This window comes from Felis catus, chromosome B2, assembly GCF_018350175.1.
Source record: "Felis catus isolate Fca126 chromosome B2, F.catus_Fca126_mat1.0, whole genome shotgun sequence".
NCBI lineage: Eukaryota > Metazoa > Chordata > Mammalia > Carnivora > Felidae > Felis > Felis catus.
The window spans coordinates 39,772,981-39,790,031 of NC_058372.1; the positions used below are offsets into that span (position 1 = coordinate 39,772,981).

General features: G+C 61.0%; 1 protein-coding gene across 3 annotated transcripts; it reads left to right on the top strand.

Annotated features, from left to right (window-relative positions):
- Nucleotides 1-217: 217 nt before the first annotated feature.
- MDFI (MyoD family inhibitor) lies at nt 218-16,305 on the top strand. 3 transcript variants are annotated; one of them, XM_023253957.2, is made up of 5 exons: nt 218-473; nt 2,125-2,211; nt 9,762-9,944; nt 12,887-13,111; nt 15,497-16,305. In XM_023253957.2, exons 2-5 carry the CDS (start codon nt 2,136-2,138, stop codon nt 15,751-15,753), a joined length of 741 nt encoding a protein of 246 aa, XP_023109725.1. In that variant the 5' UTR covers nt 218-473; nt 2,125-2,135; the 3' UTR covers nt 15,754-16,305. The 3 variants fall into 3 exon arrangements, with proteins under 3 accessions (XP_023109725.1, XP_023109726.1, XP_023109724.1); XM_023253958.2 differs by lacking the exon at nt 218-473 and adding an exon at nt 1,177-1,201; XM_023253956.2 differs by lacking the exon at nt 218-473 and adding an exon at nt 1,792-1,984.
- Nucleotides 16,306-17,051: the final 746 nt, after the last annotated feature.

The following is a 17,051-nucleotide window of genomic DNA, read 5'->3' on the forward strand; positions in this document are numbered from 1 at the left end:
GGTGCCCATCTAGGGGGTGTGGTTGAAGAGGGGGCCCTGTGGTGCAGGAGAGGGCAGACAGAGACGGTCCCTGGAGACAACGTCCCCCCACCCCCTTGGAGGAGGGCGAGGCCCACGCCGCTGGCCCAGGTAAGCCGGTAAGAATGCAGCAGTCGCCCGAGCCGGGCGCGGGTGCGCCCCGGTGACTCAGCCCTTGCCAGGAAGGGGGAGTTCACTCTGCTCTCCAGAGCTCCCAGACCGCAGCCTGGTCCGGGCTGGCTCCCGGGGCGCCAGGCCAGGGCCCCGCAGCAGGCAGCCCGGCCCCGGGAGCGGGACCTTTCCTCCAGGCCCTCCCCCACCCCCTTTCCGGTCGCAGCCACCTGGGGTCATCACAGGGACGCGGCCGCGGGTGGCGAGAGCGTGGCGAGCGAGCGCCGTGGGGCCACGGCAGTCCTACCCCTGCCGCGACGGCGCCGCAGGGGCCTTCGAGCGGCGTAAGTAGCGACTGCGGGGGCTGGAGGAGGCCGAGGAGAGGCCCCGAGTCACTCACTCGGCTCCCGGTGTCCCAGCCCCCTGCTTCAAGCCCGGGCTGGAAGGCGGGATTAGGCGAACTGGCCTGGCGCCGCCGCCTCCCTAATTGCTCACTGGCCGGCGTGGTGGGGCGCCCAGACTCGGCTCCGAGGCGGCCCGGGTCAAGTGTGGCCCAGACGCTGTCACCCCAGCGGCGGCCCCACCTGAGGATCATCCCACGGGCACGCCCAGCGGGCCGCAGGCTCCAAGCCCTCCCCCATTCTCGGGGACCTGGTCCCGGGGTCACGCTGGAGGTCCTCGCCCCCCACCCCCCACCTCGGGCTGTCTGATGGCGGCTCCTTCCTGTCCCCACGGCCCCGAGGAGGGACTCAGCTCGCGATTCCAGATATGCTGTCGGGCTGTCCCTGCCTGGAGGGGCCCCTTCTCTCTTTCCCGAACACCCGCAGTTTGGAAGGCCTCAGACTCCGGTCTGGAGCCAAAAGAAGGGCTCAACTCGGAGAACCTCTCTTTGCCTCCAAAGTTGGTTTTCTGACACAAATTCCCACGCGCACAGCTGGCAGGGCCGGGGCAGGGGGCGGGGGTGGGGGGGGGTGCGGATTAGGGATGCTCGGGGCTGCTACCGGACGCGGGAGGCTAGATGGTCACTAACCGGATTTCCCGGAGGGACAGCTTCTGGCGGAGTGGGCACGAGGTCTGTGAGCCCCAGGCCCCAGGCGGAGGGGGTGGGCGAAGGGTGCCCGAGGGCCTTGATCACTCCCATCTTTGGGACAACGAGATTTGGGGCCACAATTATTCAGACCATTGGCTCGAGGTGGTTGTGGTCACAGCGGTTTCTCTGTCTCTCTCTGTCTCTCTCTGTCTCTGTCTCTCTCTGTCTCTGTCTCTCTCTCTCTCTCTCTCTCTCTCTCTCTCTCTCGTTCTCCTGATTTCCCGAAAACTTTTGCAGAGTTTAGGGCAGGAGAAGGCGAGGGCGCGGCCCCTGGTGCGGCCCCTCGGGGCGCTGGGCCTGGGGGCGGGCGGAGATTTGGGGAGACTGGGGCCCAGCCCCGAAGTCGCGGAGGAAACGGGCGGAATCGGCTTCCTGTGGGGGCTCCGGCCGCGGCGCCCCGCGGACAGACGTGTCCGGCCCTGGCAGCGCCCGGCCCGGCGCGGGGAAGGGACGTGGGGGTGGGGGGGAGGGGGCGACGGGGAAGCCGGGGAGGGGGCGGGGAGAGGGTGGGCCTGGGAAGAGGGGAGGGGAGAGGCGAGCGGGGGAGGAGCGAGGGGGCTGGAGAGGGAGAAGGAAGAAGGAAGGGGGCGAGCGGCGCGAGCTGGCGCCGAAATGGGAGAAAGGAGCGAGTGAGAGGGGAGGGGGCGCGGGGCGAGCGGCGGGGAGCCGAGCGGCCCCTCGGCTGGGGCGCCCTCCGCAGGCGCGCATGGCAGCCTCCGCGCCGTGATCCCCGCCGGCTGAGCGAGTAGCGCGCAGCTTGCACGAGTAAGTTGGTCGGGGGGCCGCGCTGGAAAGGGGGGAGGCGCGCGTCTGCGGCCCGATCACCCCCCGCCCTGCGCGTTCCCCCCTCCCCTGCTGGCGCTAGGGGAAGGTCGGCCTCGCCCGCTGAGCCCTGTTTTCTGCAGGTCCCGGGCCGATGTCCCAGGTGAGTGGCCAGCGCCCCCCTCACTGCGACGCGCCCCATGGAGCCCCCAGCGCAGCCCCGGGCCCAGGTAGGACCGCGGCTGAAGAGCGAGACTGGAAGGGAGCGGGGTGGGCGGCCAAGCCGGGGGAAGGAGGAGTGGGGGGGTGGGGGAGTTGGTTGGGGGGATTTGTTAATTCTCATTCTTCCTCCGGGAGACGCGGGGAGACGGTTCCGGGGAGCTTGGGTGGAGGTGGGGGTGAGGAGACTGGGTATGGGGACTGGGTCCAAGGAGAGTAGAGGGCTGGGGTGATGGGGGCAGGGCCGAATGGAGACCGCGGCTGCGCCAAACTGGCTCCAATTACCCCCACTCCCAACACCAGGCGCGCGCGCGCGCGCACACACACACACACACACACACACACACACACACACACCCCGCGGTGTCTGTCCGTCTGGGACTTGTGTCCCAACCGTTTCTGCCCAGTGTGTAAATATTTATGGGGGCCTCAGGCTGGGGTTGGGGTGTCTGAGTCTCTCTCTCCTTCCCTTCCCCCAATCCAACGAGAGCCTAGCGCTTCCAGAAAACTTTTGTCCACCGAAAGCTGCTGCAGGACCCGGCCCCTCCCCTCCTTGCCATCTTGTCTCCCTCGTCTTCCTCCCCACCCGGGCCTCGCCGCTCCCACCCTGCAGGCTCGCGCGTACACACACACACACACACACACACACACACACTCCAACCAAGTGCCCATAGCTGGAGTGAAATGCCCCTTCCCCCACCTCGCAGGGTCTGTAACCTCTCTGGGATTCTTGCGGGAGCCTCCCACCCCAGGAAGGCTTTGCGACTCCCAGAGAGATACGGGGTGGGAGCCCTGAGGCTGTGGCTCTCAGTCCATTCTCCTCATTGTGCGGATGTAAACTGAGGCTCACAGTGGCACGAGGGGCCCGGGAGAAGTGGGGATTTGTTGGGGGGCAGTGTGGCGGAGAACAAGAATCTAGGCCCAGATTTCAGGACTTCAGCTCTAGGTTAGTCTCATATTCTTTTGCCTTCCACTCACCCACCCCCACTCTCCCTTTCTCCCCTCTTTGAGACTCTGAATAAAGAAGGTCTGGTCCTGGGTCTCTGACACCAACTCCCTGCGTAGCCTTGGACAATTTCCTTCCCCTCTCTGGCCTCAGTCTCCACCTCTGCCCATAGGCGCCTGTGTGCCTGTTGGAGAGGCTGTCACCTCCCCAGGTCTATCTGGTGCACACCCAGGGCCACCTCAGTGGGGCAAGGACAAGTGGGAGATGTCTGGCCAAGGGCCAGCGCGTAGATGGGACTCATGTGCCTGCTGAGTATCCCCGCTAGCCCTCAGATTCTCTCTTCTCTTTGTGGGGCCCTTGGAGCAGAGACTTCTGGAGAATAAGCTCCTCCAAGAAGTGGACTCCTTCAGCCTGGAGAGAGAGGTTGGGGCGAGGGCCAGGAAGGCTCTTTCTCTGTGTCTGGGAACCTCTCTCCCTCTCGGCTTCTCTCACCCCTCCTCACTTTCTGGGCCTCTCCTCTTTCTCTCCCACCCTCTCTCTCCCGCCCTGTCTTCTTTCTCTGCTCATCCGTTTTCTCTGCTCTCTCCCCCACCACCTCCTTGCAAGCTCGACTCTCCTGTGTGACCCATTCCGAGTGCTAGCAGGGAGCCGAGGGGGCTGGATGTGCTCAGGGAGGGTGGGCCACCTGGAGGGGTAAACTCTAGGCTGTAACTTAAGGCTCCCCCGACCCAGAGCCCCAGCGAGCCCCCTCCCCAGCCTGAGCTGGGCCAGACAATGTGGCTTTCATAACTCGAGGAGGCCTGGCTCTGCCGCCTTGGGAGAAAGAACCCTGCTGCCCAGGAAGCCCAAACCGCAGGAGACCCAGCCAAAACCCCACAGACGCCGAGACCAGAATCCCCCACACTCCCTGCCGAGGGCTGACAGAACAGCAAGGCCAGAGCGCTGCCTCTGGGGGCCCTGCTGGCAGGACAGCCTCGGAGCAAGTTCCCCCCCTCCCTCAGCCACCCAAGATGCAGACGGGGTGCAAGGGGACTCAGGGTAGCTCTGGCTGGGGCAAGTGGCCAAGCCCCCACACCCTTGGCTCCCCCAGTACCTCCTCCCCACCCACCCCTGTGAGCCCCGGAGAGCCTGGCTCCCTTACCCACGGCAGATTTCTGTCCAGCACTGGGGCGTCACATTCCTGCTTTTGGTTCTAAATTGAATTTCCTGGGGAATTGGAGCCTTCAGACCTAAAATAAAAACCAACCCGACCCAGCCTAACTGGCCAGCTCAGGCTGTCTTCAGTCCTCAGCCTGGTGGCTGGGATTGGGACTGATGTGTCACAAGTGTGCATCCAGTGAGCTCACATTCTCGCCTTCTTGGAGTCTGGAGCCAAGTGCTACCCCTAATCCTCACCCCCTCATTCTCCCTCCTGCCCCTGACCTGGGGCATTCCAAATTCCAGGACTCAGTCCTCACCAATGGAATATTTGTCGAGTGCCCACTGGGGGTGCAGAGATGAACCGTGACACCACGGGAGCAAGCTGGGGAGGGCTGCAGTCTGTCTGGTCAAGGAGCTGTGACCTCACTGTGAGATATAAGTAACAACAGGTGTTAAATGGGTCCTAAGTTCTCAGGAGAGGGGCCACTCCAAGGAGGGACTATTGGCTTGAAGATCAAGGGAAGGCTTTCTAGAGAAAAGGGTGAAGCTGGAGCTGGGCCATGAAGGATAGGTTGGATTGGAGGAGTGGGAGAAGGGAGGGGTAGGGCCTTCCGGTCAAGAGGAGTGTGTAAGCAAGGGTGGATTGGTCAGAAGGCTCGGTGGTGACCTGAGACCATGGAGAGGTCCGGCTGCCTGGAAACAGAATCCCTGTCCATTCATCAGGCTGAAGATGTAGACTGAGGGGCCTTGAATGCCAGGCCAAGTAGAGATTGGGGTCTGAGGTTCCAGTCCCTCTGAGCAGAGAGATCCTGGCCCTCTCCAGAGATGGGCAGAAGTCCAAGGGGGAGAAGCCTGAATCCACTGCCCACAAGATAATGGAGAGGGCTGGGTTTGAGAGACCAGGCATTGGAGCTCCGGAACAAGGGCCCCAGAGTGAACCCATCCCACCGAAAGAAATTCCCCGTACTCTGCAGTCCAGGAGCACCCCTCACCTTGGAGGACAGCAGGAGGAAGGAGCCCCCAGGGATCCTGCTGAAGTTGTGGGTCTCTCTACCTTCCCTCTTGGGCTTGCAGATTTAAACGGGACTTTTCCGCTCCCTTCTGGGAGGCCTTTCCAGAACTCAGGGCATTGGCTTGAACCCTATCCTGTGTTAGGGAAGAAAGTGTGTCAAGGCAGAGGGACTGCTGCCTTTCTATAGTTCCCTCTTGTGGATGGAGACCCTAGAGAGAGATGCAGGGCTGGGGCTTGGTCTCTTGGTTGAGCACTTGAGCTCCACCTCTCGTCTGACTTTTCTGCTCCATGGGCTTCTAGGGAAAGCTGTTTCCTGGTCCAGCACCTGGGCACTGGGCCATCTGGGTAGTATCTCGGTCATAGCTCAGGTCTCCCCGCCACTTCTTAATGCCTCCTCATTTTGCTTCTGTGTCTCTGGGCACTCAGCACGAGTTCCTTGTGCCCTCGGGGTCGCATCTGTTGGGTCCCCTCCTCACTCCAGGAGGCCTGTCCTCTGTGTTTCCAGGTCACGATGACTGGAGTGGATTGTCTTTCCTCCCTAATAACCTTCCAGGTCTGAGCCCTGCCCCAGAATGGCCCGTTTCCTCCAGGAGGGCCTCCTCGGAACTTGGGCTGGGCTGTCTAACTTCCTGTCTGCACTGGCCTCGAGGTCACCAGCCCCGTAGGTGACCTACAAGGAGAGACCACCAGAGAGTGGCGACACTAGGGGTGGAGGGCAGAAATGGGGACCAGTCTCCCTAACCCCGCTTTCTCACCTTTATCCCTTTCCAACCCTGGAGGGGGGCCAAGGGAGCTGCAGTCCTGGCTCCCTATCCCGGTGCACCCCAGTGACCTCAGGAGAAAGCCTGGGAAGCGACCACAAGGCCCCAGTTCTGTAGGCTCACCAGCCTCAACGCCACCAAATGACTGTGGCTTCCCTTGTTCACCATGTAACCGTTCACCCTGGGATGTTGGCTTCCCGCTGCTATTCTTGAAATGTCTTTTTCCCCTTCTTTGCTGATTATCCAAGACCCAGTGTGGTCGTTGTCTTCTCCGGGAAATGTTCTAGAGACACAGCACACACACTCACCCCTGGATGAGTGCCCATCTTCTGTGCTTCCACAGCCTAGCGTACCTCCTGCCCCTCAGTGTGCGTGACCGCCCCCCACCCCCCACAGAGAACTCCTGGGGCAGTGACCTGGTCTGTCTCATTTTGGTCTACCCAGCACTTGACGTATTGTAAGTTGCATTATAGCTGCTTAATACATGTTAAACCAATGGCGGAGGGAGGGAGGGAGGGAGGGAGGGAGGGAGGGAGGGAGGGAGGGAAGAAGGAAGGAAGGAAGGAAGGAAGGAAGGAAGGAAGGAAGGAAGGAAGGAAAGGAGGTAGGGAAGAAGGGAGAATGGAAGGATAGAAGGAAGGAGGGAGGATGGGTGGAAGGAAGGAAGGAAGGAAGGAAGGAAGGAAGGAAAGGGAGGAAGGAAGGAAGGAAAGGAGGGAGGGAGGAAGGAAAGGGAGGGAGAGAGGAAGGAAGGAAAGGAGGGAAGGAAAGAGGAAGGAAGGAAGGGAGGAAGGGGAAGGAGGGAGGGAGGAAGGAAGGAAGGAAGGAAGGAAGGAAGGAAGGAAGGAAGGGAGGAAGGGAGGGAGGAAGGAAGGGAGGGAGGAAAGGAAAGGAAGGGAGGGAGGAGAGGTTCATGAATGGCCCCCTACATGCCAGGGCACTGCTGAACATTTCATCTGCTCTTTGAAACCCTGAGGGATAAGCACTAGGACCTGTCTTCACACACAAGGGAACACAAGTTCTGGTCACTTGCCCAAGCTGGTTACTGATAAAAGCCAGGGCTTGGGTCTTCCAGCTCCATGCTCAGGCCTTTTTCATGACACCACATGGGAGGGACAGTGCTGGCTGTCAGGGCCATGGCACGGTGTCTCTAGGGCCAAAGGCTGGAACGGGTCAGGCTCCTCCCTTCCTGGGAGTTAGGACTCAAACCCTGAACCTCCATGTTCACGCCAGCTTGGTCTTAGCCCCCAGGAGCCGTGTCTGAGCTGTTGTCTAGACCAGGCTCAGGAGAGGTGCCATCTGGTAGGCATTGCTCCTCCCCGGGTGTCTCTGTGCTCACCTGCTCCTCTTGTCCCACCCATATGATCTTCCAGAAGGCGTTTGACTCTGCTCTGGTTACCCAGGTAGTGAGGGGGCTTTCACCGGGCCCAAAGAGTGGGTGGGGCTGGAGGGAACCCTCCCCCTGCCTCCCTGGAGCAGCCATGGTCACCGTGAGGGGCGCCCAACACATAGCTCTGCTGCCCTCCAAAGATTCAGGAGCCCTGCGCCCCCCTCCCGCCCCGGCTCCTGTCTCTTCGAAGGGCCTGTGGTTTTCCCAGGCAGGTGTGAGCACGTCCCTCGGTCTAGTGCTGTCTGTCCTGTTTACTTGGGTTCCCGGGGCCTCGTCCCCTTGGCCATGGGGACCAGGATCTTTGGAACAAGGATTGCTCGGGGCCCAGGGAGGCAGCGGAGCCCCTGGATGGATCCCTCCCCTCCGGCTGCTCCCACCCCCCAGACCTGCATGCCCAGCCCTCATCGACTCCTCTAATGATCACCCTCCTCTCCCTACCCCCTTCTTTTGGAGAAGGACAGAGAAGGACAGCGTATGCATGCCCCTGTGTTCTCTGTGCCTGAGTCCGTCTCTGTTTCCAAGACTAGTCTTTGTCTATCTCTCGGTCGCTCTGGGCGTGTCTCTCTCGGTCACTTTGTGTGGTGGGCACAGGCGGGTGTTGATCATTTACTCTCTGGGTTTCTGCCCGTTCTTTTTCTTCTCTGCCTGTGGCTCTCCTCTCTCTGTGCCCTTGTGGTCTCTGTGTCTCTCTGTGTCTCTTGTTTCTACGTCTCCCCTGCCTCCAACATGGCATGCAGTGGCGGGGGGGGGGGGGGGAGCACCCTCTCTGAGCCCCTGTTACCCTGAATACACAACCGGTGGTCTGATGACAGGATCAGGCTGCACCCTGTACCCTGTAATTGCCCGCCTGGCTCCGGGGCCCCATGACCCCCGACTTCACCCTCCCGGCCCCCAGCGTACCCTCAGTCAGGCCTTCCCGCACCCCAGGGGCGGCACCAGGGGGATTGGGAGTCCAGGCCCCTTTCTGCCGCCCTCCCCTACCTCCCATCCCCCTAACCCTCTTGCCCTGGGCCCAGGGGGCCCTAGTCTTGCCACCTCAGGAGCTGTGGGTTTGAAGGTTGCTCCATTTCTGCCTTCCGCCCACCCTGCACTGAGGGGCTGAGCTCCTCACTGTAATTACATGTGGCTGCGGTCCGCCTCTTCCCAGCCTCCTGGGCCGGCTCCCTGCCTCTCTTCCTGCCCGGCCCCTCCGCCTCAGGCCCGTCCTTCTCCTCACCCCCAGGTCTCTGATCCCTTCTCCTGCTCTCATCCTCTCTATTTGACCGGGCTTCGCCCTATCTGTCCCTCTCGCCTTTCCGGTAACCATGTTCCCTTCTCTGTCGCCTCTGCCTCTGTCCCCATCCTTACCTGCCTCCCCCTCACTTTCTCTCTACTGAACCTCCCTCCTGTCCCAGGCTGTCTGTCATGGGGCTTCTGGGGGCTCCCTCTTTCGGTGCCCAAACCTGCCTTCTGATGCTGTCTCTCTCTCTCTCTCTACCTTTCATTGTCCCTTTCGTTCTTCCCCTGTCACTCTTTTTTTTTTTTTAATTTATTTTGAGAAAGAGAGAGAGAGAGTGAGTGTGGGGGAGGGGCAGAGAGACTCCCAAGCAGGCTCTGAACTGATGCAGGGCTCGAACCCCCAAACCACGAGATCATGACCTGAGCTGAAGGCATGAGCCCCCCACCCCCATCACTCTCGATGCCTGTCCCTACTCTCCATCACTGACCATCTGTCTGTTCTCTCCTGCTCCGCGGTTCTGCCTCCTCTCCCCGCTTCCCTTCACACTGCACATGGCTGGGGCGCCTGGGGGGCTCAGTCAGCCGAGCGTCCGCCTCCTGATTTCGGCTCAGGTCATGATCTTGCAGTCTGTGGGACTGAGCCCCGCTTCGGGCTCTGCACTGACAGAAAGGAGCCTGCTTGGGATTCCGGCTCCCTCTCTCTCTGCCCCTCCCCCACTCGTGCTCTCTGTCTCTCTCTCTGTCTCTCTCTCTCTCAAAATAAATAAACATAAAAAAAAAAAACACTGCACATCTCTGGCCCCTTTCCCTGACAACCACACGGACACATGTAAAAACATGCACTCACGTGCACGCATACACACACACACACACACACACACACACACACACCCTTGATCACTCGTGGGTTTTGTTTTGGGAACTTTCTATTTTGGAGCCTGGCACTGTTGCCAGATAGGGTAAGGGCTGGGTAGCTGGTACAAAGAGACAGAGAATGAGGGCTCATGGCATTCTGGGCTGTGGGAAGGGGACCAGGGCTGGGCAGACAGGAGGGCACCAGGAAAATATACCTTCGTCGTCTGATTTTTCTCTAGCCCAGACCCAACCCCTCCTGCCTGAGCTGGAGGTAGTAACAGGATCCACGCACCCTGTGGAGGCAGCGCTAGAGGAGGACTCCCTGGAAGAGGCGGCACCCCCCATGCCCCAAGGCAATGGCCCTGGGGCCCCTCAGGCCCTGGACAGCACTGACCTCGACGGCCCCACAGAAGCTGTGACACGTGAGTCCTAGGGAGCCAGGGGATGCGGGTGGCAACATGGAGGGGTCGCGCCAGGGAATCCGATTCATACGGGCTGGCGGAAACGCAGCCGTCGCCCGCGGGAGCCTAGCACAGGGCCAGGACCTTGAGGGGTGGGCGACAGAAAGGCATGGTCACTGTCCTTTCTGTCTAGGAAAGAGACCGCCACAGACAAAATGACTGGTATAAGATCAGTTCACAAGGAGTGTGGACAGGCTCCAGGCGATATGGTTCAGGACAAGAGGGCGTGTGGCCGTAGGAAAGGAAGAAGGGGGCTGGGGGTGCTGGGGGCAGGGAGCCAGAGCAGAGCCCCGCTGGATCCCACCCTTCCGGGCGTCAGGGGTGAAGAGGCAGGAGAGGAGCCCCCAGCTGCCCTGGGCAGAAGGGAGCCCACCCCCAGGCTTGGCTCGAGGAGGCCTCCGAGGAGGTGCTGGAGGGAGCGAATTCTTCCCCTTCGCTCTCGAGAGAGGCGGAGGGGCAGCCAGAGCCATTTGTATTTAATAATAAGATCCACAAAATCCGTAGACACATTTGCCCTTTCCAACCTTCTCTCCCTAAAGGATCTCACAAGCTCTTCAAAGCAGCCTGTAGCGAGGCAGCAGGATAGCTCTTGCCAAGTCCATTTGACAGATGAGGAGACTGAGGCACACAGAACCACTCAGCCTGGACACAGCTGGGGAACTCAGGTCTCCCGGCCCAGTGCTCTCTCCTGTGCCTTCCTGCCCAGCTGGCAGGGCTCAGCAGGGAGCTGCCTTCAGCCAGGGCATCTGGGGCTAAGTTGGACTCCCTGGAAGTCGGGGTTACTAAATCCTGCTAGCGCACTGCCCTCAGCCTCCTCTAGACACACCCACCAGCAGAATCGAGAGAAAGAGGTCAGCGCCGTGGCCACAGAGGAGGGGGCCTGGATGGGAGTCGGACAGACACCTCTGTGTCTATGGGCCCGAGTGTTTGCTCTGTGACTCAGTCCCCACGGCCACCCCCACGGCTATGGCCACAGGCAAGCTCTGTGTCTGCCCGAACCTCCCAGGGCCCTCAGCTCACCACACGCTCCCGCCCTCTGGTCACTGTGCCCGTGTTTAGGCATCAGGGCAGGGGGCACGGAAGCTGGCCAAGGACTCGGGCCGGTCTCCCGCCACCACGGGGCCAAGAGGTGGGAGCAGGATGATTCAGGCCTGGCTGCTTCCCATGGCCTTACCCCTGTTTACCCAGATGCAGGCACCAGCCACACCTCAGGGCCAAAGGCTCCCAGCGTGGAGCTGCTCCAGAGCCCTGCTCCCAACCTCTCCTGACTCCCCACCTGGTCCTCGACTCCTTTCTCACAGCCTCCATCCCCTCCCCACTCCACTTCCTCGCTGTGGAACCTTGGGCAGGTTTTACCCTCTCCACACCTCAGTTTTTTCATCTGTGAAATGGGGCCGGTGATAGCCGATCTGTCACAACTACGACACAGAAAGCTCTCGGCACGGTGCTGGTACCTCATCGCGGCTCCACGCGTAAGCTACTAGTTCCGAGACTAGTGATGGTTGTGGTGTAGCAGCCTGTTCCCCAGTCCTCCGTCTCCCAGCCTCTGCTCCCTTCCTGCCTCTGCGTCCCGAGCCCCAGCTCTTAGCCTCCAGGCTGGGCCCACCTCCGACATTTACGAGCTGTGGGACCTTGGACGAGTTACTGTACTCCTCTAGGACTCCGTTTCCTCCTCTGTGAAAGGTGGGTCCTGCCCTATGGAGATACTCAGAGGCTTTGGGGAGAGAATTAGCATGACAAGTGCTTAGAAGGGTGGAGACGAGCAGTCAGTGCTCCCTGACTGGACGTGACCGCCACCATTTCTTAGAAGGCCCAACCAGGGGACGCTTCCCCAGTCAGGGGACGCTCTGAGGCCACCTTCCCCTCTCCTCAGCCTGCCGGGACTCGGGGACCCAGACCCCAGTGCGTAGAGATGGAAGTGTCCCACACTTCCACATTTACAGAGTCCTGCCCAGGGATCAGCAGCCCTGAGTGGCTGAGGGGTCCCAGAGCTCTGCTTCTCCCTCCCCTCCCCCAAACACACACACACACACACACACACACACACACACACACACACACACCCCTCCCCTCATCTCTTGTGAACAGAACCATGCCATCCAGGTGAGCAAACCTGAGGTGAGGAAAGGGACTGGGTGCTTTGGGGGGGATCCCCAGACCCAGCTTCCCTGTACCCCACTGATGAAGCTGAAGTTTGGTCCCTCAGCCTGAGATGGGGACTCAGAGAATTCCTGGCCTGGGGGGGGGGGGCTCCCCCTCCCCCACCGCTGGCCTCTCTTCCCTTGTCACCCTTCTCACCCAGACCCCCAGGGCCCCACAGCAGACTCTGCCAGCCACCCCACAGAGGCGGACAGGGCAGGGGAGCCGAGGGGAAGAGAGGGGCTGTGAGGGCCCCTGGAGTCCAGGGCCAGGGCGTTCATCTCCAAACAGATGTTTCCAATAAATCACCCAGCACACGAAGGGCAAAAACAGCTGGGGGCTTGGCAGGGGCCGAGGTGAAGGTTAACTGCTTCGCTGCTGTCCTTGCTCACCCCAGCCAAACAGGCCTTACCCCTGACCACCGCCCCTCTTGCCAAAACCCCAGGACTCCAAGGGCAGGAGAATGGAGTTCATGTGGGGTAAGAAGATGGGGTCCAGGGCTCTGAGTCCCTCCTCTTGCCTTGCACCTCTGTCTTTTCTGGAGGGAGCACTGGCCTGGGAGTCATGGGCCAGGCTCAACTCTGCTATTTCCTGGTGTGCCTCCGGGCATGTCAGTTCTGCTCTCTGGGCCTCAGTTTCCCCATCTGCAGAATACAAGGCCGGCTAGTTGGCCTGTGGTGTATCTAAGGACCGGGCCAGAGCTCTGGGAGGTTGTGGCCCCCCACCCCGGGGTCCCCCATTAACCTTTCTCATTATCTCTCTAGGCCAGCCTCAGGGGAACCCCTTGGGCTGCACCCCTCTAGTGGCGAATGGCTCAGGCCACCCCTCGGAGCTGGGCAGCACCAGGCGGGCGGGGAATGGTGCCCTGGGTGGCCCCAAGGCCCACCGGAAGTTGCAGACGCACCCGTCTCTCGCCAGCCAGGGCAGCAAGAAGGGCAAGAGCAGCACCAAATCTGCTGCCTCCCAGATCCCCCTCCAGGCGCAGGAAGGTAAGCACCCCATCCCACCTCTCCCTGGGAGAGGCCTCCGAAGGCATGATGCAGCAGCACTTTCACCAGGTTGCTCGTTAGAAGTTCAGTCTCAGCCCCACCCCAGGCCTACCGGCTCTGAACCTCTGGGTAGGGCCCAGGAGACTGGCCTGGGAATGTGGCCAGCTACACCTGGTGGGTAAATCGAGGCACGGCTGCATTCTCAAGACCAGCCCCTCCCCATCTCTGCTCACGGAGAGTTGCCATAACAAGGAAGAAAACCATGTGGGCTGAGCCCGTGTAAGCCACCCCATTTCTGGAAACACAGCTTCCCTCAAGGAATGGACCCTCTGTTTAGTGAGAGCAGGACACCCAGCAGAATAAAATGAGGCACCATCATCAGATACTCACATGGGGGTGCAGCGAGGACTGTGTGCTCCGGCGGGGGTGGGTGGGGGGCGCCGTGGTGCGGCGGGAAGTCAGAGAACCCAGATACGCCAGCCATCGTTCCTGCAATGCAGAGGGGCCTCTGCAGGACCGCCCTGGGCAGCCAGCTTTCCCGCCTCATGAGGCATCAGTTCAGCATGGGTGACGGCCCCCTGTAGCTCAGTGGTACTTGACCTTCACCCCAGAATTTTTAAGTGAGCCCTGTCCACTCCGGGGGACTCCGTCCGGCCCGGTCTTCTGCAAACAGGATTCAATGTGCACATTTGCACGTAATGTGTTCACCAACTTTCCCACAGAACAGATTCTACCCAACAGTCTTAATTATGAAGGGAGTGTTCATTCATTTAAAATGTACTGCGCATCTGCTACGAGCCAGGCCCTGTGCTGGGTAACCAGTCCGTGGCCTCTAAAGCTCTCATGAGAAAGACAAACAGGTAATCACCATATGGGGTGATAAATACACTGACAAAGCCACACACTGGAGATTATGCAAACAACCCCAGGGGACCCCACACCAGCCCAGAAAGCTGGGGAGGATGAGTCTGGGCAGGCTCCCGAGGTGTCTGAGCAAGCTTTAAAGGGTGAGTAGGAGTATCTAGCCAGGAGGGGCATTAACACAGAAGTGAGAAATGGCTAGTTTTGGCTAGATCATGAAATTATGTAAGGAATGGGGAAAGGTGAGACTCCAAAAAGGCAGGGGCTCTGGGGGTGGGAGGCACCTAGTTAACTCTACCCTGGACCTAGACTTTATCTGGAAGGCAATAGGGAGCCATTGAAGGTTTTAAACAAGGTAGTGACTTCCATCGGATCTGCATTTGAAGAGAACGCCCTCGTTCAGTTTGCAGGTAGGTTGCAGGGGCTCCGAGCTGTCCCTCCACACAGTCCCTCCACACAGAAATGAGGCGGGAGAGTCAGATCCCCCGTGGTGTGAGACTCTCTGGAGGGGAGGCCAGGGGCCCACCTGCCGCGTGCCCAGCCCCTGGGAGGGATGCCAGCTCAGCATCCTGGCAGCACACTGAATGGAACCAGCCTGCCTGGTTTGGGTTCCCAGCTCCACCGTTTCCCCGCTGGCTGCCCGAGGGTAGGCTCACGCGTTAATTCAGCTACCATTTACTTCCCTCGATGTCAGGCACCTTCTAGGGACTAGTAACATGCCAGTGACTACAGCGGACAAAGACGCCTGCCTTACATGTTAGTAGGAGGAGAAAGCTGTGCAGAGCCATGGAAGGTGATAAGTCCTGGGGGTAGGGAGGAGGTGAAGCAGGCCAGGGGCGGGGCTGAAGGAGCTGGGGTGCGGCCAGCAGGTCACAGAGATGGTGGTTGTGGAAAGCCACAGCAGAGTGATCCAGGGGGACAGAGTGTGGGAGGAGATCAGGTCACGTGGGACCGTGGGGGCCACTGTGAGATCTCCCTGAGCACAGGAGGGATGGACTCCACTGAGGTTTTGCAAGGGTCCCTCTGGGCTACTGTGTGGGGAGTGGGTGCAGGGAGGGGTAGTCAAAGGCGGGGAGTGGGGCGACCAGTGAGAGAGCAGCAGAATGGCAGGATTCTGCTGGGTCTAGTTTGAAGTGACTTCTCTGTGCCTCAGTTTTTTCATCTGTAGAGCGGGGCTAAGAGTGGCCCCATCTCATGGAATCCTTGCAAGTTTAAATGAGTTTCATTCATGCCCAACACTTAGAACAGTGCCTGGGACGGGCTACCACTCGGTGCGTGTGTTAAATAAATGACTCAGGGTGTCGAAGAGCGGGCCTCGGGATCCAGACCGCCTGGGCTCAGACCCTGGCTCTGAAGCCAACGGGGCAGGTGCATGTAACTCTCTGTGCCTTGGGGTCATGCCCTGGAAAGAATCCCCATTTCTCTGAGCTGTGGGAGGGTAGGGGAGCGCTCGTGAGCCCCCTGTGGCTGGGTCCCTGGCCCCTTGGCTGTCTCACGGCCCTGTCCCCCCACCCGTGCCCGCAGACTGCTGCGTCCACTGCATCCTGTCCTGCCTGTTCTGCGAGTTCCTGACGCTGTGCAACATCGTCCTGGACTGCGCCACGTGCGGCTCCTGCAGCTCCGAGGACTCGTGCCTCTGCTGCTGCTGCTGTGGCTCCGGCGAGTGCGCCGACTGCGACCTGCCCTGCGACCTGGACTGCGGCATCGTGGACGCCTGCTGCGAGTCCGCCGACTGCCTGGAGATCTGCATGGAGTGCTGCGGCCTCTGCTTCTCCTCCTGACCGCCGCCGCCCCCGCAGGGTCCCTCGCGCCCGCAGCCCGGGGGCGGGGACGCGCGAGGCCACCTCCGCGGAGGCGGCGGGGGAGGGGCGGGGCCGCTGCAGCGCCGCCTCCTCGCGGTTCCCGGGACCGACGGTGGCCCCGGACACCCGGCGGGCGGGCTGGGGTGGGAGCCGCGCCTGGCCCCGCGGCCTGGGCAGCGGAACACTGTGAACGTGGGGCGCAGGGACGCGGGGGAGGCGGGGTCGGCGGGCGGTGCGCTCCTCTACCTCTCACCGCCCCTGGCGCCCGCCTCCCGCCGCCCAGGCTCCGAGGACAGCAAAATGTGAAGTGAGACACCCCAGCCCGCCCTGGGCCAAGCCCCTCCCCAGTCTCCTTCCTGGGACCCGTGGGGGCCTGACCCCTGCGGTGACCCCCGAAGTCCCCCAGAGGGCAGGGCTGGGCCAGAAGGGACGGGAACGGTATAGAGACGACTGGAAGGGGGGAGAGGGAGGGAATGGAGGGAGGGTCTGTTCTATTTGTTGCTGTAAATAAAGTTATTTGTCCAGCTCAGATTTCCTCGGCTCTGGTGACTACTCACGAGTCCACGGACCCCGAGACTCCGAAGCAAACACCCACCTCCCCCCTCACACACACATACACACACAAAGCACCCAAATGGATGAGCCTTCCTTCTGGGGTCCCTTCTCTTCATGTTCCCCTCCCTCCTTCACGGTCCCCCGAAAGGCAGCAAGGGTACAGACTCCCCACCATTACTTCCCTCTTCCCGTCAAAGGGAAGGGGGGAAGTCCAGGGAGGGAAGAGTTAACCCTTGGCATAGAATTAATTAACAACAGATGTGTTCGGGTTTTGATTAATTAATCTCCTGCTGACTCCTGCTTCTCGAAGCCCTTTCCGTGATGGCTCTGAAGCTTGGGTGCCGCCTGTGTCGGTGGCAGAGCAGTGTCCGGGGAGGGGTCGACTCAGGACGGCGCAGCCTGGGCTTGCCCCCCGGCTGGCCCCGGAAAGCAAGCGTGGCTTGCATGGGGGTCACTCAGCCCAGCCTCCAGTCCCCTGATTGTCAGGGGGCCTGAGGAAGAAGAAAACTGGCAGGACTAGCAGAAGCCTGGGAGGCCCCATGGCCAGAGCCCTCCGTGTCTGCAAGGCAGGACAGCACTGAGCCCTGCAGGAGGGGGTTCCAACACTGGGGAGGCCTGGCTGGGCTGAGCCTTCCCTACCCCATCCCCGACCAGGAGAGAGTCAGGAGGGGCCCAGGGTGAGTGAGAGAGAGAACATCCCGTGGTTGGACTTGTACCATCTT

What these genes read in the sequence shown, in the direction of transcription:
- MDFI (XM_023253957.2), top strand. Translation starts at nt 2,136, where the DNA reads ATGTCCCAGGTGAGTGGCCAGCGCCCCCCTCACTGCGACGCGCCCCAT. An exon ending in CAGCGCAGCCCCGGGCCCAG is followed by an intron (nt 2,212 to 9,761) that starts GTAGGACCGCGG and finishes ATTTTTCTCTAG; the next exon opens with CCCAGACCCAACCCCTCCTG. An exon ending in CCCCACAGAAGCTGTGACAC is followed by an intron (nt 9,945 to 12,886) that starts GTGAGTCCTAGG and finishes TTATCTCTCTAG; the next exon opens with GCCAGCCTCAGGGGAACCCC.